Source organism: Anopheles gambiae, chromosome 2 (genome assembly GCF_943734735.2).
Source record: "Anopheles gambiae chromosome 2, idAnoGambNW_F1_1, whole genome shotgun sequence".
Lineage (NCBI taxonomy): Eukaryota > Metazoa > Arthropoda > Insecta > Diptera > Culicidae > Anopheles > Anopheles gambiae.
This window is the reverse complement of record NC_064601.1, coordinates 9,302,869-9,326,091: the sequence shown is the minus strand read 5'-3', so window position 1 is coordinate 9,326,091 and position 23,223 is coordinate 9,302,869. Positions and strand designations below refer to the sequence as shown.

The 23,223-nt window shown below is 44.8% G+C and overlaps 2 protein-coding genes across 51 annotated transcripts in view; one reads left to right on the top strand and one right to left on the bottom strand.

Annotated features, from left to right (window-relative positions):
- The window catches only part of LOC1281422 (serine/threonine kinase SAD-1), a 34,352-nt gene extending 24,418 nt beyond the window's left edge, over positions 1–9,934 (top strand). Inside the window, exons 4-11 of one of the 2 annotated variants that reach the window (XM_061646574.1) lie at positions 76–294; positions 428–603; positions 711–852; positions 969–1,178; positions 1,264–1,401; positions 2,504–2,627; positions 2,703–4,643; positions 4,896–9,934. In XM_061646574.1, the coding sequence (XP_061502558.1) occupies positions 76–294; positions 428–603; positions 711–852; positions 969–1,178; positions 1,264–1,401; positions 2,504–2,627; positions 2,703–4,643; positions 4,896–5,345 (3,400 nt within the window). In that variant the 3' untranslated portion in view covers positions 5,346–9,934. Of the gene's footprint in view, positions 1–75; positions 295–427; positions 604–710; positions 853–968; positions 1,179–1,263; positions 1,402–2,503; positions 2,628–2,702; positions 4,644–4,853 lie in introns of both variants that reach the window. The other variant, XM_321330.6, reaches the window with a different exon arrangement.
- Positions 9,935–16,913: 6,979 nt separating this feature from the next.
- The window catches only part of LOC1281423 (TLD domain-containing protein 2), a 107,647-nt gene continuing 101,337 nt past the window's right edge, over positions 16,914–23,223 (bottom strand). For all 49 annotated transcript variants that reach the window (XM_061646543.1, XM_061646544.1, XM_061646545.1 and 46 more), the window contains 4 exons: positions 21,475–21,596; positions 21,221–21,380; positions 20,956–21,125; positions 16,914–20,529 (listed from right to left, as the gene is read on the bottom strand). In XM_061646543.1, coding sequence (XP_061502527.1) covers positions 20,394–20,529; positions 20,956–21,125; positions 21,221–21,380; positions 21,475–21,596 — 588 coding nt within the window. In that variant the 3' untranslated portion in view covers positions 16,914–20,393. The remainder of the gene's footprint in view (positions 20,530–20,955; positions 21,126–21,220; positions 21,381–21,474; positions 21,597–23,223) is intronic.

Genomic DNA, 23,223 nt, shown 5'->3' with positions numbered 1-23,223 from the left:
TGCTGCTGAGCGATGGAAACGGAAGTGATCGCTGATCTGTTGTGTTTGTTTCTTTTTTCCTTCTTCTGCTCGCAGCTGCATGAAATTGGTCCAGCATCCGAACGTGGTGCGGCTGTACGAGGTGATCGACACGCAGACGAAGCTGTACCTCATACTGGAGCTGGGCGATGGCGGCGACCTGTACGATTACATTATGCGCCACGAGAAGGGCCTGTCGGAGAACGTGGCCCGGGAGTACTTCCGGCAGATCGTGCGCGCCATCTCCTACTGCCATCAGCTGCACGTGGTGCACAGGTACGAGATGTGACGTCAATGGTGTCCGGTGGAAGCGGTGTCCAGTTGCGCGGGCCCAGTCGCGACCGGGTTTGCTAGGACCTTTGTAGGTTTGTTTTCTGACTCACTGTTTTTGTTGTCGCACGGTCTACAGAGATCTGAAACCGGAGAATGTGGTGTTCTTCGAGAAGCTGGGCGTCGTGAAGCTGACCGACTTTGGCTTCAGCAATAAGTTCTGCCCGGGCCAGAAACTGGAGACGTCCTGCGGCAGTTTGGCTTACTCGGCGCCGGAAATACTGCTCGGCGACTCGTATGACGCACCGGCAGTCGGTAAGTGTTAGTGGCGCTTCTGCTCCGCTCCATGCCCTCTCCATATCCGGTAACCGGTAGGACGCTTACACCTGTGTCTTTTTTTTGGTTTGGTTGAATGTTTGCAGATGTGTGGTCACTCGGTGTGATACTGTTCATGCTGGTTTGCGGTCACCCACCGTTTCAGGAGGCGAACGATTCCGAAACGCTTACCATGATCATGGACTGCAAGTACACGATGCCTGCCCACGTGTCGGACGGTTGCCGGAAGTACGTATTGCTTGGCAGGAAACTGCACACACCTCCCTTCCGTCCGGTGGCGGCTTCCAGTGCCAATGCTGATACTGAATGGGCCTTTTTTTCTCTCTTCGTCTTCTCGCCTACAGTCTCATCAGCAAAATGCTCGTTCGCGAGCCGGAGAAGCGGGCCACGCTGCAGCAGATTGCGCTGGACGTGTGGCTGATGGAGGGCAGCTGCGAGGAGACGCCGGAAAATCAGCCCCTAGTGAGCCGGGAGCAGGTCAGCGAGGAGGACCATACGCTGATCATCCAGAAGATGATCAATGGCAAAATTGCTACCAAAGAGGAAATCTTAGAGTAAGTGCGGCAGTGGGTTTTGTGTGTGGTTCGTACAGCAAATTTAAATATATTGTTATTCTCCACCTCCCAATTTCTACCGCAGGGCTTTAGATCGTAACGAGTACAATCACATAACGGCGACCTACTTTTTGCTGGCGGAGCGAAAACTTCGTGCACACCGGCAGGAGGAAGCGCAAAAACGGAAACCGGAGCTCACGCTGCCGGTTTCGAACAGTACGCGGTACGTTTTGATTTCGTTTCACCAAACATCGTGGCTAAGATGAACACACTTTGTATTTGTATTGCTTGGTATTAGGTTGTTTTATTTTTTACTATTTGTGCTCTCTAAATCTGGTGTAGTTTAACTATTTTTTTATTGTTTTATTTTTTATGCACACAAATTTGTACTTTTCAACATTTTATTACTCATTACTCGAGCTGTTTGAACTATGTTTATTTTTCCTTTTTTCCGTAGTTTGTATTGGTCGATTTGTAGCACATTTGCGCTGCGTGTAGAATGCATTAGACTCGTCGCGCGTAGTTTGGTTTTGCTCTCAGTTGCAATTACTTTCGGTGTTAAGCGTTAAAATGTTAGGCGGGGGAAAAAAAGGCACAAACACGTTCAAAATAATGAAAAACTTTTAATACCACAACAGAGGGTACATGAACATTAACAACCCACTAATTAAAAATATCCATTTAAGCTTCACCGTATGTTCGTTAGTCGTTAAAACTGTTGCGGGTAAAGCCATCGATCATCGATTCGCTACATTTATTCGAATGCATCATATGCGTGAGCTATCTACCTATCCACCTGCCTCTGTACTGAAGATCGCTCGAACGACCCTTTAGACGGTCGCTCTCAGACACCAAACCACTAACACGGGCGTTCTTTTTAAACTTTTAACACTATGCTTTCAGGAATCTAACACTCTTGGGGCTGCACAGTTAAAAAAGCACGCTGCTGCAGGGATATATATATAGATGTGGGCAAATATAATGTGGTGAAGCTTCTTAATCAGTGTGTTTAATAAATAATCTAAAGGGAGCGACGGGTTGCTGTATCTGTAGTTCGTTTAACACGTAATCAATGTTCCTTTTTTCTACTGTATATTGTGTATCACTGTGTCGGCAAGGACGAATACAGCTGTAATTTACATTAAATGCATGGTTTGTGGATTTGTGTATGATTTAAATAAACTGAAACACGTTTATAATGGACGGTTTGCGGTAGCTGCAGATGCACATTTTTGTAAATTATCTACCTTTTCTTTTTGGTTTTTATAAGAGACACTTTTCCACTATGAACTGATCGTAACTGTTGCTGTCGACTTAATTTGCAGGTTGCTTCAAAATTTTAAGAAGAACGAAGCAAATGAAGATGAGGATACGCAGGATGGACTGCTGTCAACCCGACTGGGCATGCATCTGAGTGTACCCCGGACGCCGGGCACGGAAACGGGCCAGGTAAGCGCTGCGGGAAGATTGTCGGGAACGAGACGAGATGAGTCAATTTAATTGATTTTTCCCTTCCCCGCCCAGACCGGTCGAAGTCGAAAGTGCAGCATCGTGCAGGAAGAGGAGGACGACGAGGATGACGTTCACTGTGCTGGCCACGAGGAACTGTCCACGCCGCTGAACAGGAGAGGGTCCCGATCGGAGGGGCGCATCAATGTAACCGTGCAGGATCGAATAGCAGAATCGGAAAGGCTAAAACTGGAGGCGAAAAAATATCAACAGTCAGAGCAGCAAAGCCGGCTCAGCGCTGACGAGGAGAGCGACAGAGAATCACAACCGGCTGGCAAGGATCAAGTTGATGGTGGCGATGCCGGTAACCATCAGCGTGCACACCCCCAAACGTCACCGCTGCTCGGTGGCATTGGCAACGTGACGCTGGTGACGAGCGAAAACAGCAGCACGAAGGATCGGCTAGGGATAGCGGGCGGTGGGCTGCACCGGAAACCGATGCCGGAGCTGAAGCGACACGTCGGCGGCAGTATCGATTCGAAAAAGTCATCCATACTGAAACCAACGCTGGTGAAGATTACGGACGGGGTGGTGGGCGTGCGGTCGGGTTCGTTCGATCAGTGCATGCGCAACATGGCTGGCGGTGCCGGCGGCGGTGGAGAGCTCGTTACGACCAAGATAATTACCGACAGCTCGACGATAACGATACCGATACCGACGCTCAACATTGTTACCGCGTCCACGATACCGAAGTACAAGACGATGCCGTCACCGACCCGGTCGAACGCGATCCTCACCTCGACCACCAACTGTCTGAACGAGATCTTCGAGGAGGGCACGGACGTGGGCAGCTCGGACAGTACGAGCACTACGCCCCGGCCCGTCATCCGCAGCCAGTTTGTGGCGGCCCGCCAGCAAAGCCAACCGGCCGGCAATGGTACGGCCAGCGGGGCGGCGGCAGCGGCCAGCACCGGCAACAATGTGCACCGGCGCACAAAGTTCAACAACAAATCGCGCACCGCGTCCTGCAGCAGCTCGGACGCATCGGACGACGATTCGGAGAATCGGAAGAAGCGGGCGCACAAAATCGTCGACGCTACGGTGAAGCCGCTGTCGCAGCGGCGCGACTCGCACGACGACTCGAGCGACTCGCAGGACCAGGGCAGCAATGTGGCAGGAGGGGGCGGTGCGGGCAAACCACTCATCAGGGGGATCTCGGGTGCCACCACGAACGGTAGCGGCAGCACTACCAGCAACGGTGGCACTGGTGGCGGCGGTAGTGGCACTAGAGGCGGCACTGGGTCTTCCGCGACGGACGATAAGCATGGCGCGAGCAATCGGCAGAAATCATCGCAGCCCGTCGACTTCCGGCGGCATCGTGGGCGAAGGCGGCCGGTCGAGACGCGGTTGCGCGAAAGCCAGTCCCTGAACCGCATCACCGAGGTGCAAGAGTCGGAGGTCGGTGGCGGCGGCGGTGGTGGTGGTGGTGGTCATTCCGTGACACAACAGCTGGCCAGCAGTACGGTCGTGGGCACACCGCTGGTACAGATGGTCACTTCTAACGGTGCCGTGGCGAAACCGACGACGGAACCGCCGAACGCAACGGACGAGCAGCAGTCGGATAAAAGTTGTGATAACGCATCGTCTGACCGGGCGTCGGCAGAACCGGAACCGGAGCCACCGGCGTGCCGGGAAGCCGGTACGCCAAGCAGCACAAAGAAGGGACAGTCGGGCAAGGCGGCATCGCCCCGGCAGCATCACCACGGGACGTCCAAGCCGAAGGGGCTTAGTGCGAGAATATTCCACACGTTCAAGAAGCAACCGGTGGCTGCGGTTACGACGACGACGACCGCTGCCAGCGTTGCGGCCAGTGCAATGAGCGATCCACCCTCTACCGGCTCGGCCGACGACATTGAGATAGTGGTCGAGCTGGCCAAGGCACTGAACAACGCATCGGCGGAAGGGGGCAAGACTGGCAACACGAAAAAGATCAAAATTCTTGGCCGCTACTTTCAGGTGAGCTGGATTACCACTTTCCCAATGTTGTTTGCCCTTTGGCTGCTACACTGTTCCGAACTGTAGCTCTAACGCTACCGGGTTTATCGTACGTTGTTTTGGCAAAGGGCGGCCCATAATGAATGCAATGAATTAATCGTTTGTTTGTGTGGAACCATCCATCCCGCCTGTGACTAACATGTTTCCTATTCCGTTTTTGTTTGTTTGTAGGTGCATAAGAAAATTTACGTTCCCCTGTCCGGTTTGTTCCAGCGGGGCCGCCTGTACAAGGCCCAGTCCTGTGGCTCGATCGTGCGCGACAAGGTGAACGTAAACCCGAACGGCGGTGGCGCCGGCTCGCATGCCAACACTACCGGCCGCCATTCCACGATATTCACCGACAAGAATCGTATCATTAAAAATTGCCTCGGTGGCGGCGGCGGCGGCGAAGCTGCTGCCCGGCATCTCGGCAGTGACGGTGACATCAATCACAACGGAGGTTCCCATCATCAGCACCATCAGCAACTGCACAGCAGCAGTGGTTTTCTGGCATCGCTCTCCGCTACTGGTGGCGGTGTCGGTGCGTCCAGCGAATGCATTGGCCGTGGTTCGTCCCCGATCGAGCTTGTATCGGCGGGGCGCCGGTCGAGTATTGTCGATCATGCGACACCGGTGCTCGGTGCGACAGCCGTGACACCGCCCGTACCGATCAAAACGGCGTAGTAGGGCCGTTTTGAAGGAGCAAACACAAAAATGCTAAAATTCTAAAACCACACACACAAACACACAGCTATTAAGCCAAAGAGATTGTTTTGCAAAAGTGGGAGTGTGAGGCTCGTCCTCGGTGTCCTGCTTACTCTCCTGCTGGCTCTCCTGACCGAAGCGCCGAAATGCAATGCAATTTTGTTATCGTGTACAGAGTAGTCTCCCCATACCCCACACAAAAGGACAAAGTTAGGTCGAACTGTTTTTTACTTAATAATTTGTTCTATGTTTCGAAAGTTTTTACACAATCAAACCACTGTTTATGTACAGTTTGTCCCAGTTTTTTTTTGTTTACTAGCGAAAGGGTGATGGAGGGAATGGAAATGATCGCAAAATCCAATGTACACACATTAGTTTTCATTCGGAAGAAAACGGAAACGACACGTGCAATATTTCGTTGAATGCGTTTGACACAGGGGTATATTCACTAGATAAGTTATCATCAGTCCGAGATCATCAATTCGGTTTGTTCTGCGTGCCCAGGGAAAGCGCAAAAACAAAAAACGGAAAGAATAGGTTGTAAGGTGCAAAGTATTACGATACGATTAAGTTAGACACATTTGTTCGCTTTGTTTTTAAACAGTTACAGCTGGTCCCGGACCCATTGTCGCACAATGGTCACGGAAGCCGGCAGCAGTTTGAGCTATTTTTTAAGTAAAAACCATAAGTTGTGTGACACGCTCGCGAACCAAAGTGACAGACGATGCTGAGGTTTGTGGAAGGGTTTAAACATAAGGGGATGTTGCGGCTTATTTACCAATTTCGTATGTGGACTGAGTAAAAGGACTGGTAAAAGCTCGACCGACACACTGACGCTGACAGCAAAGCAAGTAAAATAAATTCTAAGCTTAGAACCGTTGTAGTATGCAAAGCAACAAGGTACATATGAGGGCACGGGAAAGCTACTTTCCCAGGCATACGGAAAATCAAACCACACGTAGATGTTGTTTCTGTGTCGCCCGCCCGGTTTGGTGGCGTTTGTGTAGTAGTATGGCACACTATCCAAGTACTGCAGAGTAAGACAGACAGACACACACACACATACACATGTGCAAGAAGCAAAATACTAACACTATTTTTGTAGCTAATTTACCACAATTTGTACGCGTATCAGTGACTTTTGATAACAAAATATCTTACCATTTTGTCGATTACTTAAGCAGCGGTTGCCGGTTTTGTGAGTGTGGTCCCTGTGGCTTCACTTTACATATCCGGGAATGCGTGTATGTGTGTGTTGAGGGAGAGCGCCGCCGGGAAAGGGGATGTGAGTACGTGCGTGTATGAGTGTTTCCGTACGATTATATTTTGTGTATGTGCTGTGCACAGGCCAATTCACTTCTTTCTCAATCGGTCGGTTTTGGGAGCGCGGCTTAATATATCGTTTAATCGTCTACAAACCGCCCGAACGCGTGGAATGAATGTGTTAGACGTTAAGCATTGACAAAATCGAATCTACTTGAAGATATAGTGATGGTACGATGAAGAGATAAAACGAGATATGGTGGGGAGGAGGTGTACTGATAGTAAACTCGAATCGAACGTAGCGCGCATGAGCATGTTGTGTGTTCGCTTAGCACTGCAACTACCAGCTACTATGACTACTACTACTACTACTACTACTCTTATTACTACTACTACTAATGCTAAGACTACTACTACCGTAAGGCAAAAACATCCCGTCGGGCGAAAGGGGCATTTATTAGGCTTAAGAGAAGAGTGTATGTAGCTTGTAACTGAACTGAATACCATCAGGATACCTATACTAAGCAGGGGGGGGGGGGAGGTAGCTTAAGTGTAAAGAAGTGTAAATTAACGTTTGATCCATCATCTCTGTCATCTCCCCCGCGGGCAAGAACGAAACCACCGTCGCTATGACGTGCGAAGCCGCCACCGCACAAACACGCTGCTCTAATATTTATTGATGCGCTGTTTTGCACTGTGATGTATATTTCCGGTGTGTTCCTTAACAAAAGCAAAAAAGCAAAGAATTTTTTGCTTTATTTTGTTTTGTTTTTTTAAATAGAGAAATGGAATAGATACATCAACCGGGCGTTCTAACGCACGAAACACAGGAATGATTCCATCGATGCTCGTGTTAATAGATGTTGAGATAGAAATTGTATTTGTCAATCAGGCATGTAATTTCGAGTTGAGTTTTCCTCCCCCTCCTGGGGAACACACAGTAGGAATGAGGAGTTCGGAGAGATAGAGCTGCACAATTTGCACGACAAAACTTGTTAGATAAACACACACTTACAGAGACAGTCAAACTCAATCCCAAAACCAATGGGCACACCCCACACCTGATCGTAATCCTCGCAATCCCATACGTGCATACGTGTTTGTGTTCGCGATTGTATGCTCGCTCATCACATTCTTTCTGTTTTTGGTGGTCAGTTGATAATGAAAACACATTCGTGATTTGAAGGGGCAGACTGCTTCCTCTCCTCTGCTCTGTGTAGAGTAGCAAGTCAATGGGAAATGTGGGTAGATGTAAGTAGTGTTGCGTGGCGTTGGAATTCCGCATTCAAAGGTGTCGCATAAACAGTACAGTAGTTCTTCTCGAATATAGCATAAATGCATACAAAAAAAGGATGGATGGATAGGTTCTAGTTTGTACTAACATTCACCGTACTAAGCACTAGAAAGCGGAGCGACAATGTCGTTTCCCAATTTGTTAGCGATAAACAGAGGGGGGAAACGAACGAATGTACCAATGAGAGAAAAAAAAATACACACACAAACACAAACACACATTAGTGATCGTTAAGTGGGATGATCGTTTAGATTTATGATTAAGAACAGTGAGACACTAAAGATTAGACGGCCGGGGGCAGACTTTCTGTACAGCAAAACCCCTTTTGTCGTCAGCCACCACCTTCATGGAATACCTAATAACTCCCCCATTTGGGTTAGGATAAGAATGAGGCGTTGCAGAATGTATAAGATATATATAAACAAAAGAAAGAGAAGAAAGAAAAAAAACTTTAATTGCGGTGCCGTCGAAACGAACAAGCTGGTCTTGTTTTGTTATGGTGTGTCACGTTACGTTTATAAGAAGCATATAGCAAAAAAAAAGAAAAGAAAAGAAATTGATAGGAACGCGATAGTAAGTTATTGTTTAAGGCAAACCGAAGGAGATTTTTTGAAAATTTAATAATTCTGCCACTGCCGGAGAAAACACACACGAAAACTAACACTTTCCTAATCCGTAACACCGTGCAGTGGCTAAACATTCATTTGCTTCTTTCGTGCCTCCCGGTAACTACTTACAGTTTAATTGTTTTTGCTCGCCCTCTACTTAACTGGTGCTTTTTTATGTGAATGGCCCAGTTTTTCCCTTAAACATACCCACACACACACACTCACACACGCGCGCACCCAATAATTGTATGACACGATTGTAAGAGTTAGAGGGGTAAATTAGAATACAAAATAGACAAAAAGGGGAAAACTCTCATCGGATGTCTTTGCAGCGTGCTTTTTGCTCGAACATAATAATAAAAAATAAAACAAAAAAAAAACAACACAAATCCAAATCCACAGAAACAGGGGGAGAGTGAAGAATAGTTAATGCAAAATATACCTTTCCTAATCCATTCAATTTAAAAATCAAAAAACAAACACGTACAAGTTTTTCTCGAATAAACAAAAAACAACAATAAACAAAGTAATAATCTCAACTCATGAACAAAGTCCAGCTAACAATAATAGCAGAGCGCCAAAAGGATAAAAGAAACTAAACAAAACTGTACCAATACAATGAAACAATAAACTAGAACAGAAAATGGAGACATTCGTATTGGAAAAAGTTAAACAACAGATTGAACAATTGAAAATAGCAGTGTCACATTGAATGTGCGGAAGAACGAAACAAAGTAACAGCAGCACAACAGTGCAGTGCAGCGCCAGTGTGAGAGAGCGTGTAACTAAGCAACCCGATTTTGAGAATTCCAACCCTCCATATGTATGTGCGTGTGTGTGAGTGTGTATGTGTCGGTGTGAGTGTATCGTGCATGTTACCAACCATGTTGATGATGTTTTAGCTGCAAGCCCATGTTCCTGGTGTAAAGACAAATCTGGCATAGGCACACATAGAAAGAAGCACACAAAAGCAACCCTATCCCCCAACCTTCATCGTCTAGCTGTGTGCATTTTAGTGCAAAAGGAAGCAAGGGCGCCCCCCTCCCCAAAGAAACAAGCACATTCGAATGCGCCGTCAGTGGCAAAACGTCAAACGAAAAAGAAAGTGAAGAAACGGGAGCAGTGACAAATAAACAAACAACACATACACACACACAGCCAATAAGTAACACATTCTCGAAATGCACGCCTAGTGTAGTGGATAGTAGTAATGATAAGATCATCTTCACAACCACAATCACCCAGAGAACGCTGAGCAGCAGCAGCAGCCACACGTAGTAGTAGGGTGTAAGGGAAGGGGAAGCAAGAGAAGGGAGAAAGAGAGCGAGAGAGTGAGTGGATAAAAACACGTAAAGAATTATAATAAAAACACACACACACAAGAGCTGTTTAAAACTGTTAAATTTAAGTGTGTTTGTTTTTGATTCCTGCAAAACAGCGTTTGTTTGCTTGTATTCCGAAAGCGTGCGTGCAGCACACGTGTCCGTACGAAAAAGGTAAGTAGGTAGGGTAATGGGAAAACGGGGCAAAATGGTACAGTTGAGGATTATGCTCTGCATCTCATTGGGTGTAAATCACTTTGCACTGACTTTGCGATGCTTCAATATCCTATTCATGAAAAACGATCTGAATTTGACGCATTAATAACAAATATAACAGCAGAAAATTAAATTCACACGCTAAATGTTGATACACATCAAACCAAAGGGGCAAAATGGACCACATCATTGGACTTTGGGCTATAGTTTAAGTCCTTAAATCTAGGTAGGATTGTGAGAGTAGAGATTTAAGATTAGTATTAGTATAGTAGTAGCCATAGCAGCCGGTCTCGTAGTACAGTCGTCAACTCGTACGACTTAACAACACATGCCCGTCATGGGTTCGATCCCCAAATAGACCGTGACGCCATACGTAGGATTTGACTATCCTTGCTATGGGGGGAAATCAATTAGTCACTGAAAGCTAAAGCCCACTAGTGGTACAGGAGGCAGGCCTTGACCGACAACGGTTGTTGAGCCAAAGAAGAAGAAGAAGCCATAGCAGCAAACTGGAACGACCATTTTGCCCGAAGTGAAACATTTTACAAACTTTAACATAAAAACAAATATTACATGAAAATGGTTACTTTTTTCACGAAAATCATCGATAACTATCATTTGACTGCATGCACTTTTTATTCCTCCAATTATTTGTATTTTTTTTACGAAAGCTTATTTTCGTACCGGTGAAAATTACATAATTTTGAGCGAACATTTCGTTTTCTAATTTTTTTAATTATTTTGAATTCAAAATCGTATAAAACGTTCATGGATTCAACATCAACACCTGTGCCAGTGATGCGGGTGACCATTGCGCCCCACGTTCCCTTACACAGGTGTTATACTACTTCCACTACCAGCGCGCACGACGCCGTTACAGACGTTACGTTACGACGTGCTGGTGTGTATCGATCGATCGATGTGTGTGGTGCGGTAAGCGTGCGCACGAACCGGTGGTGCGGAGGCTACCTCCGCTCGGCTGTGCGCTCCTGTTACCGCAAACGAACCGAACGGTGCAAATCATGCACACTTAAAGCGACATCTCTGCACCAGCCGATCGGGGGGGTCGCTGTGTGTGTAGCTGTGTGCGATACCGGCTGGTCGCTAGGCAACGCGGTGGAGCAAGCTTAAGCGGACCAGCGGCTAGATGGTACCTCTTCTCGCGCGTGCTTTCCTGCTACCTGGTGCCGGCCGGCTCGGCGCACGCATCCCGCCTCGGTGTCGTTTGTTGTCGGTGTGTGTGGGTGTACGTGATACGCAAATTTGTTGCCTCCTCTTCCTGCGAACCATGCGCTCCTGTTACTGAAACCGTATCGAGAGCCTGCCCGGCTTGGGAAATCGGCGGCTGCTCGGCGAACTCCTTCCGCTGCGTGCGTGATCTCCTGTTACCGTGGTTGCCTAGTAACCAGCTGATTGATTGCGATGGTGCCGCCATAACGGACCTCGTGGCAGTTTTATCATTATTGTTCTTTCGCACACACACACACGCACATGAATCAATCAACACAGGCAAATGTGGTTTTATATATTTATTCACGTATGTATATGTATATATATACTTTTATTTATTTCTTCTCTCATATACTTTCAATAGATTTTAACTCTCTCTCTCTCTTGCTCGCTCTCTCGTTTCATTCGCTAGCTTGGTTTGTCTTTTGCAGACTGCTGCTGCTGCTGCTGCTAAACAGTGACGTTTAATTGTTGCTAAACATTTGCACACCTCCCTTGGGTGCAGCTAGTTCAATTCTCCCTCTACATGTGGGGAAACGTGTCGCTTGGTTGCATTCTCCGCGCGACTTGTTGCATTTTAGAGTGTTTCGTTTTCTTCCTGCTTTTTGCGTTCGTGTATCTGCATGTATGGCACACACACACACGCACACAAACACCCACAAAAATACACCCAATCTTGGTTGGTTTCTATAACACACGCCAAAGCTTTTCCGGCCCGTTGTCCAGTTGCATTGACCTAGCGGAGAGTACGGCAGCGAGCTTTGATTTTGACTAATTGTTTTGTGTTTGTGTTTGCGAACACACACATTTAACGTCATCATAAATGCGTACACACACACACATACACACACACGCACACACATACATGAAACGAGAAAGGGAAGGGTGTGTTGGGTGTGTGTAAGCTATGCATGGCTTACTGGGATTTTGAAAAGCACGAAAAGGTTATTTATAGGCAAGACTGTTTTGCTACAATTGTTGCAACCCCTTGCTGTTCTAACAATCGATAGCGTTTTTACCCCATTCACCCTAAGCAAATATTCAAAAATACATCTTTATTTTTTATCCCTTTCTCCCCTCCCTTTTCCCCTCTGTTTTTTTGCAGAGCTTCTTTTGCATAATTGATTTTTCCAATTTAGCAACGCTTTCACGTTTTTCGTTTTAATTTTTGTCGCGTTTGCTCTTGTTTGTGTGTACGTGTGTGCAAGTGTGTGGTTTTTGCTGTAAATAGAACACGCTCCAGTTCCCCAGTTGGAGCGTTGTTGTTTGTTTTGTTTAGCTTTGTTAGCTTTATACTATATACGCAGGTAATAATAATATTACATTCAGCAGAAATGTTTCGCTAATCAATAATCAACAACGAACTAACAACCCTTGAAGATCCTTGGCCTACTGCGGACTGGCGGATGGCTTTTTGTGGGGGAGGGGGACTTGATTTGTGTAAACGCCAAAACCTAAAGCTTAAAATGGCGAAAGTGGTTCAAATTAGAGTTGATTTGTGATTCATTTTCTTGTTTTGCATGTTCAGAAATGAATTGCGCTGTTGAAAGCAGTTGTTGAACGGAAATTGGGGGTGTTCTGTACCATTAATAATAATGCACACCAAGTGTAATTGACTGCAATAATTTGAATAATGTTGTTTGCTTTTCACTTTTCAATCACTTTCCGTTTTTTCTATTAACAATCTACCAATTAACCAACCAATCAACAGGCCAATCAAAGGGATAGCGCGGTACCGTCTAAGCAAGCTATGGCCAAGCAGCAAATAGTGCGGCCCCCACAGCATGGAGCGACACAGACACATACAGAGAAACGGAGCAGCCCATGCTTTTACGCACAACAATACAATCGTCATTCCAAACAACACATCATCGCGTGGGCATTTTTTTGCTTTGTTTGGTGATTTATCTCGTACTATTTTTTGTTGCACCCATAACAAACATCGCTATACATCATCATCATCATGCTACAAACAAATTACGGTGCACAGGCTGAAGGATATGCAACAGCAAACAAACAAACGTAACACTACGTACACACTCTACAGGTAGCGGCGCATTGAGTAACGTACAGTATTAGTAGTAGTTGTCGTCGTAGTAGTTTGTGTGTTCTCCTGTTCCTTTGCAGCTTTCACTGCTCCAATCCATTGGTCACTCATTGTCTCGACTAACAGGGTATGAGTATTATGCTATCTCTGTTTTTTTTATATGCGATTTGTATGCATTTACACATCATATAACACACTGTATCCATTGAGATCGATTATTTTGAGGAGTTTTGCATTGTTTAAACTCCTTCGTACAACATTTGTTTTTTTTCTCTCTCTCTTTTTCTCTCTCTTTCTGCCTTCTTTCTTCGTGTGTTACGTTTTGTTGTGTATTTCTTTTGCGCTCTCTTTCTCCTTCTCGCTCTCTCTTCTTTTGCTTTTGTTAGTTATTATTATAATAATTATTCCAGTCTCTACGTTTGTAATTGACAGAAGTGTTCTTCTCCGTTCGTTTTCTGCTAGCAACTGGTGCAAATTGTATTAACGATTTTATGTTATTGTTTGTCTGTTTTTGTTTTTAATTAAATGTGTTGTTAATGATTTCTCTAGCTTTTTTTTTTAATGTTTGTTTTTGTTTGTTTGTTTTGATTTACTTTTTGTGCATAATTTACTTTCGGCTTCTTTTACGATTTTTTGCCGATTTCCTTTTTTATTTGTCTTACTCGCTTTCGGCTTTCTGGTTTATTGGTTTAATCTTCCCTTTTGCGTTTGCGCACAATCTTAAATTTGCTAAACATTTTCGCGCCTTGCTGCTGCATTTTGTTGTTGTTGCCTTCAGATACTTTATATTGAGTTTATGAAATATAATTTTGCATATGAAATATATGTATATGTATATATATATATTCTCGTAGACTATTATGTCAGTAGGCGCGCACAGCTTTCATTATATTTTCTTTTAATATCGCATATACAAGATTTTTATTTCCTCTAGATGTGTTTGTCCCCCACAGTATGTGTGTGTGGTAAGGATAAGGAGAGAGAAAGAGTGCTTTAGTAATCACTTCCTGCTCCTCCTCCACACACTGGCTTTTACGATTCGTATCCCTACGATCGGATTATATGCGTTTTCGCTACAAAGTTAGATAATGAGCTTCTGTTCTAATGTTTCTAACACTACTGGATAGATTTTGCTAGAGCGGATTTTTCTCCCTCACCTCACGATTCGGTATACTGAATGTAGGAAGGTTTATATATATGTAAAAAAAGAATCCTCGTCCTTTGCCAGTGAGGGGGCCAACAGGTAAAACAGTACAAAATTTACCCTTGCAGTTTGAGTTTGGAGATTTACTATCAAATTCATTGATTGAGCGATGAGAGGACGCGGTACACGATATGGAAATTGGTTGTGATGCCCTTTGCCCCTTGGTAGTTCCTGATCTATCTCTCGATCTATCTCTCGACATTTGCAATTTGGCCTAAAAAAGTAAGCTTGCGTTTTCAAAATTTTGCATTGCAGCATTCCTCCTCTCCACATGCATGCTTCGAGATTGGTCGAAAGAGGTCGATACATATATAAATATAAAGTTGATTTTGTCTTGCCTTGCGAAACAAACCGAACAAAGTGGTTGGACTTCTTTGTTGCTTGTTTCAGAATTCTCTGTGTGTGGAATTTGATCTTGCCGTAGGTTCTGTTGGTTCGATGGCTTTCGATGCTTCTTCATAGAGAGCTATACACCCAACATTCCAGCACACAGCATTTTACTGGCGACCCTTTACAATGTTTAGCAGTATATAGGTTTTGTTTCAGCTTGTTTCGTGTTCGGGACATTTATAAAACATTCTACAAACACACGCTTTCACCAGTGTTTACACGGTGTCTACACCAATTCTGTCTTCCCACAGACAGGGGGGGGGGGGGGGGGGGAGAAAAAAAACGAGATTTACTTTCACGTTTATAAGCTTCTACACAATCATTCGCACCGAGGCGAGAAGAACAATACTCTCTCTCTCTCTCTCTATTTTTAGTAGATTATATGTTATCATAAGTTTAAAGCATCCGTTGCCCTTTTTGAAGTTGCAGGCAGATTATTTCCTGTGTGTTTTTTTTTTGTTCGTTCGTTCGTTCGTTTGTTTGTTTGTTCGTTTGTTTGTTAGGTATGGTTGGTTCCGTGTTGGTTTCGGTTGGTACTAATCTTCTAGCGTGCAAGACAAACAGATTCGATCGGTTGCTGATTTAATTGATCCTCTCCTTCACGTGCTGCTACTATTTTGTAGCTTTTTCTGCCTTTTTGTTTCTTGCTTGCGAAGCTAACCGACCGCACCATCAAGAAATGAGGTTTCTTTGATAAATGTATCTAAATTTTTTGGAAAAAAAACCTTCAATCAACGGGATGTAGTTGCAAATCGTGTACAACAGCACAACAACGCACGATGTGTCTTTCAAAGGTGATCGTTGTTGCTGTACCGTTTCCTATATCCACTTCTCCCTTACAATAGCTTCATTTGACAGTATGTCGTAATGTTTCAGTTACTTCCCTTAAACAATATCGAGTAGGATTATTAGCGCGTTACAATGAGGGATTATTTTAGTGTGCTTCAGAAGGATGAAAATCTACAGTTGTTTGCTTGTTTTGCTACACCACATCTACACACACACACCACTCTAAAACCCATTTGTCCTAATAGTAGTTGATTGGGGGAGCTTCCTCCTATACGCTTAAGTTAGCCAATGCGGTAGGGTGTGAATGATTTGGTGACTGCAATCATGCAACTGGAGGTTCCACAGTGTTAACAAGTGTACGTGTGTGTGTGTTTTTCGTACGCATGCAGTGTGTTGTCCGTGTCTTCTGTGCTGAAATGAAGTGTACACAAAATAAGGAAAAAGAAGGTATAAATGAGGACACAACGAAAACGGAAGTGCAAGTGCGTGCATTAGTATGTACCTGAAGGTATGCTACAGGATCCGGAAACTCTGTGTGTGTTGTGGGTTTGGAAATGGATCTACGAAAAAAAAAAACGAAAATACTATGAATATTGAAAACCAAAGTACGGGCTGTGTTGAACAACTTTTGCACAAACAGTCAAAAAAACAGCTATCATTCGGCTCTTACCATTTTGCGTTTGTTCATCATTGATTTGTATCGTTTGGTTCGTTCATTCAAGTGGTCTTTCTTTTTGGTTTGTTTTTGATTAATTTCGTTTAAGTTACTAATTTTTGTGTACTTTTATTGTTATACAGCCCATAGAATAATAACCAAAAAAAAAAAACAATTTCCGTTTTTGTTCGGCTATAACTTTCGGTTCTTTTTCTTTCCTTCTGCTGTCCAGTGCATTTATTACAACAAACATACAAAACTAGCATCAATCGTTTGCACCGTATTATACGCGTACACAGTGGCTAATACGGTATACTTTTCTATGTATAGTTACTTTTTTATATGCGAACTCTTGACTACAAAAGCGTTCACACGCGTGCCAATTCAACACCTCAATAATGTGGATTTTCTTTCACTTTCATTCGCGTTGCTCTCTTTTTGGGTAAAGTTCATTGGATGCTAAAAAAAAAGAGTTGATTTTTAGGGGGGAAAAAAAGAAAAAAATAACGAAAATATAAAACACAATCAATTAAAATGAATGAATTTATTCTTGTCCCGTCATACACACACTAAACGTGTTGTAGACGCGCGTTTTACTGTCTTAAATATAAAGTTTGTTAAAATATTAACAATTGGAAAGGGTAGCGGGGGACGGGGGGGTAGAGGGGGGGGGGGGTTTGACTCGAGTAACGGCTACATACATATATATATTAAACGTAAAATAATACACACAAAACATCAATCAGCTCAAAAAGGGGATAGATTGGGAAGGGAATATTTATGTTTGGAGTGCGGGAGCAGTATATTAATTGTTTTTGTATCGTCCTAACAACCCTCGTGGAAGAGCGCATCTACCAACTTGCATCTACCAAGAACAGAACGAACCGTAATATCAAACTGAATGCGTGTGTCTGTGTTTAATAAATAAGAGTGGTTTTGTGTGTACTGAAGAGTACGACAGAAAACGCATTTTGTCACACACACACACACGCACACACAAACAAAACCACAACAGAATGTAATTGTAGAAAAGGAAAAAGTTGGAAAACAGGAAAAAAAGAAAAGAAAAAAAGACAAAACAACAAACAGAGAAAGAGTAAATATCACAAAGTGTCGAATGAACAGCGTGCGGGAATGCGAAATGCCGAATCAGAATCGAATCAATAAGAAATAGTAACATTTACCGCGGTTCCCCGCCGGTTTTGCTCAATGCTCTTCACAATCAACTCGCCCAATTAGGTATGAAAAGTTAGCGGAAAAAGCTGTTTTTCCCCTTTTTCTTTGCTCCCAATAATTTACGCACACTTTAGGCGATGGTTTGGGGCAACCATACAAATAACTTTCCGCCAAAGATCCGAATGGATTCGACTTGTGTGTGTGTGTGTGTGTGTGTGTGTGTGTGTGTGTGTGTGTGTGTGTGTGTGTGTGTGTGTGTGTGTGTGTGTGTGTGTGTGTGTGTGTGTGTGTGTGTGTGTTTATGTGTTTGTACTACTGATTTGTGTTGGGTGTGTTTTCTATCGCCAAATTGCCAACTTTCTCGCTAGTCCTCTTTCGTAGGAGAGAGAAAGGAAAGCTCCAATCAGTGGCCCAAAATCCAATTGCCGCACCAATAGTAAGAGGGGAATACAGAAGTAATAAATAAAAAAAATGGAATTAAATGAACGAAAAAAAAAACAGCAAAACAATACACAGTTGTTGCCCGATCAACTAAATCCGTCTAACTTACGCTAGAGTTTTTCACGCATCCACCGCACTCGCACAATTTGCGAGACTTTGTTTGTTTGCGTTTGTAAATATTTGCTCTTAGCTTGTTTTTGTCTCTCCTTCTCTGAACGCAGCTTCTTGCGGCTGTGTTCGCGCGCCCGTTCGCTTTGGTAGATAATTTTCCACAGCAAAAAACAATCGATCGACTTTCAAGTACAAGTTGTTCTGTTCGTTTCTTCTTCGTGCTTTGGCGCAATGGATTGTAGTAAACGTGTGCGCGCTGCTGTCGGTTTCGTTTGTCGACGGTTTTTTTTGCTTCATCTTCTTGTGTTTACTTAAACAAAAACAAAAACAAAGAAAAACGGTTCAATCAACAATAGAGAGGCTCATTCGTTAATGTTGTCTTGCTCTACTACGTTGCTCTTAGCGTACGCTTGGTTTCAAGCAAATCGCATAACAACACAGAGCAAGAACGTTCGAAACACAGTGGTTTCAAATTTCATCCAGCAAGCAGGTGGGCGAAAGAGAATGAGAAGCACATTGGGGGTAATTGCACATTCAAATCACATCAACTTAGTGATCTGGTGTGTGTGTGTGTGTTGTATAACAATCTACAAAAACAACCGATGAATTGCTTGATGTGTAAAATGTGATGCAGCAGAGCATATCCCAATGGTAAATGGCGTTTAGAGCATGCGCACACACACACGTGCGCTTTCCGACAGGAACAATCTGGGTGTGTGTGTGTGCGGTGCACAAGAGAGTTTGATTTTGCTTTTGAGGAACTGCATCATTGTGCTACTTCCCTGCTGCACCACACTACCAACACCGCACATGCGCTTCTTCCGCTGTGCTAGCTAAGAGCTAAGGCTCTTTCTCTTCCTGCTCCACTCCACTCTAACACACGGGTTGACACGACCACTAGGCAAAACAAACACCGGACACAACACACACAGCGACAAAAAAAGCACGGTACGCTAGCTGTACGCTGCCATGCAAACACTACTCTTCTAGTAAAGCACCATCTAAAGACAATTTTCCCTTCTTTTTTTATCCTAAACCGGGATATATGAACCAACATTCACTTGCTGCTACTGGTGGGTGCCCTACTATTGCACCTTAATTAACTGGTGTGGTGTGTTTGTGTGTGTAGCTGTAGGATGATGCCACGTTAGAAGCATCACACCATTGGGATTAACTTTTGCACGCTTTGTCCTAATAATTCGTTTTGCTCGGGGGGAGGCGATTGTTGTGGGTCTGTGTGTGTTTTCCGAAAAGGGATAAAGTAGGGGATAAAGTCTAGATATTCAACTACTATGGTCTTGGTGATAGAGTTTAATAGTTATGCGTTTCTGTGCTTCTGCATCCATTCCGGCTTCCTCTTCTTGCTTGTTTCTCCGTTACGCTTCCGACATTACATCATCACTGCGCGCACAAATTGATCCTTTCTTGGTTACAATTTTCTTTTCTCCTCTGTGTGTATGTGTTTGTGTTTTTTGTTTGTTTGCTTATCTTCTTTAAATATATATCTATATACCTTCCGCGCACCATCTTTCTTCTTCCCTCTTGCTAAAGTCTCATTTCTATCGCTTTTGCTAATTATGCTCCAGGCTCAGGATACACTATAACAACATTTATTCTTTTTTTTTGTTTGCAATATGCATGGGAGAGAAATGGTGGGGGGGGGGGGGGGAGGGCTGGGAGAGAATGATTGGGGATTACTTTCCGTCTGTCTCTGTCTCGCTTTAGTCTTACAGTCTACAGTAAACGTGTTTCTGCTGCTCTTGCTACATTATCACTATGTTGTTGTTTTTTGTTTGTTTTGTAATTTGAATGTTTGCACTCCGTGCCGCCACCCTACGCCTACGGGCTTGTCGTCCGCTTGATCACCGTACGGGCGCAAAAGCAACACACAAGCGCCGATCTGCACCGATCGGTAAACGTCACACGCCGACCCACACACACACATACACACGACCTAGCATCGCTCTCCACGAGGTTTGCGAGATGGGGGGCAAAAACCCGGTAGTGAATACAATCCGACTATGCGACGATTCAAAACGAGCTTTTCATTCCATTCATGCCAACGAACGACCAACTCCCTACTTGAGGATCTAACCACCCTGGTATAGGGGGTAGCAGTAGTAGACGATCGTACAGTACCTACGGTGTGTGCATGTGTGTGTGTGAATGCATATATGCGGGAAGGGGGGGCTTGAAGCTTGGTTTTAGAGGGTTTCTTATACCACCAGAACAATGTATGTTTTGTCCCCCGGTACATCTTCCTTGAAGAGCTGAAGTTGCTTTAAACAAAGGCCCAGCATTCGAGCGTTTTGATGACGAAATCTTCCTGCGGTGCGAGCGGCTCGTTCGAGTACGTGCTGCAGTGCTGCGATCGGCCCTGATTCAGATCGCCATCCAGCCAAAGGCCAAATTTGCCGCTAAAAGTAAAAGATAAACAGTAGCGTTAGTTTGTTAATGAAAAGGAATCATAAAAAGGGGGGACAGAAGCATGGCGGGGTCGGCGGTTGCGGTGCCAGCTCATGAGTAAAATATTTTCGCACACAGACCAGAGTTCGGACGCTGTTATCTCCATCACTAAATCACCCACACAAATCCCATACGCCATTATCAAGCAATCTCGTGATCTGGCCATACCAGTGGCTGGATCGCAGAACACTCGGTCCCCCCCCCCCCCCCCACAAGGTAATGTAAACAATAACAACCCATTTCCTGCTCTATTCTCGATGTCTGTCCACCCACTTGGGCTCGACTGGCTCGACCGGGCTGACTGACTAATGTCATGTCTGCTCGCAATGACGCCGTGTTCTATTCTAGGTGACATTCCCTTATCGCGGCACACTTACTCTCCGGCACCGATCGCCAAGCTTTCCGGGTTGCCCTTGATGAAGTACAGATTCTCGCCGCTCCAATGGAACACCTTGAAGTGTGGATTAAATTTGTACAGCAGCGATTCGCCGGTGCCGTAGAAATGGTCCGACACGTGCAGCGAGCAGGACGTGAGCGCACCAAACACCTGTGGAGGATCGTTCGAAAACAGTAGATGATAGTAAAAGATGAACAATTAATCGTTTGAAAAATGGCTGATATAAAACGCCCGCTTCCTCTTACATTGTGATCCGTATCCTCTATCACGATCAGTATGGGGCTCTCTAGCTTGTGCATCTTGCGGTAGAGCGAGTTCAGCGAAAAGCCGTGCTGTGAGGTGCTGAACACGAGAGACCACGAGTATCCCTCAGCACGTGCCGGTAGATGAGCACACAGCTTTTCCCTAAAAAAAAAAAACACAGCAAGAAGAGACGAAGGCGAAGAATGAGTTGAAACGTTCCAACTGACAAAAAGGAAAGCTCTGCACCACCGCTTACCTGTGCTCCTCGCTGAGGATCTCGGTCTGACCGACGAGGTCCGGAATCTGGAAGTCCTGATCGAACGAACCAGACGCAAACAGGGTCGCTTTTCTGTAGTCATCTGTGCTCATAGACAGAACCTGGGGAGGATGGATTGGAAGAGAAGGGAAGAAAGCGCACGGTTAGTATCTTCGCTGCGGTACGATCGTGGCTGTGGTTTGCGCGATCGGATGTGTTCAGGATTCTCGAGCACTACACAACTCCTGTCAAATGGGGAGTTACGGTTTCTACACAACAAGAGGCTTGCACACGGTGGTGATGATAGTGATGATGATGATGGCGTTAGCTCTGTGTTTGGATGACTGTCTACTGTCATTCGCAGATGAGAGGCGCGAGGGGTTATGGGTTTTGGGGTGAGGTGGTTTGAATCAATTACTACACTAACGTTCTAACACTAGTGATAGAGAGAAAGAGAAAGAGAGAGAGAGAGAGAGAATTTTGGAGAGAGGCAGACAGACAGAAATTGGCCTCCGCTCCCGTATGTGTCCAATGTCATATGCTCGGCGGCGGTGGTAGTAGGGGGAGGGATTGACCTTACATTTCACTACAAACGATAGCAGATCGCCAACGAACAGAAATGGACTAGAAACTGAAAACGTTTACTCTAACAACGAAAACGGTAGAGGTAGAGTGGAGGCAATAGGCGCGTGTTTGAAATTTACGACAACGAGAAAACAGGTACGAATATGTTTGGCTACACGTGTACAGGTTGACACAATATACATCATACTACAAACAAGATATTCAAAACCAAAACAAAACAAACTAAATTATGTGATCCACAGCAATGCACGCATGGTTATTATCTTTCCGTGCTATTTTTAGTACAGCTCTGACGGTATACGGTTGGAATGTTCCTACTTGGGATATACTAAATAAATCTTAACCAGTCCTGCAACTGAGTCTGAGTGACGAGTTCCCAACGTTACTGCCACCACGAAGATTAAAATTTGTGCCATAAACAATGAAATAATTCCAAGTTACTGCATAGCACAGCTTAGTTTTACAGGACACTGCTACCAAGATTTGGGACTGCTGGACCAAGCTGGACCAGACGTTGGCTATCATGCTTGCGATGTTGTCTCATACGCCTTCTTTACGACGCGTTTGTTTTTGGCGGCTCTGCACGACTAGCTGTGAACTCGTCTCGGCTACAGACTTCGTGCTGTAAACCCCAAAAACATACGGTCTAGTGACTCGTGTCGCGTGATATTAAAACATACAAAATGATTGAATGTACGCTACTTCCTTCCTCTATTACGTCTCCTGCGTACTTGGCACACATGAAACACGCTTGCGCTGCCGCACGCATTTCACCATTAGTATCAACGGAGTATGAGAACAATAACATCGCAACAAACAACCCTTCATCGCTTATCGCACACAGGGCGTTTTGCCTACAGGTGAGGTTTGCAATGCGTAATAGCAGAGTTAAACCCATCCACCATGCATTGCATTGTACACGATCGCGTTTGATCTCCATCTCCAGCACACATCTTTCCCCATTCAGTAGCGATAATGGTTGGAGGACGGTGAAATGCATGGAAAACAAAACGTGATGCTGGGACGTTTCGAAGATGCTTGCAACGATGCGATTTGTTTACGCAAAGTGACTTTGTACGATAGTAAGGCAGTGGTCTGATGCGGAGTGCGTTAATTTGCGTAAGATTATAATTTGTTTACTGCTTACTAATGATCTCAACACAC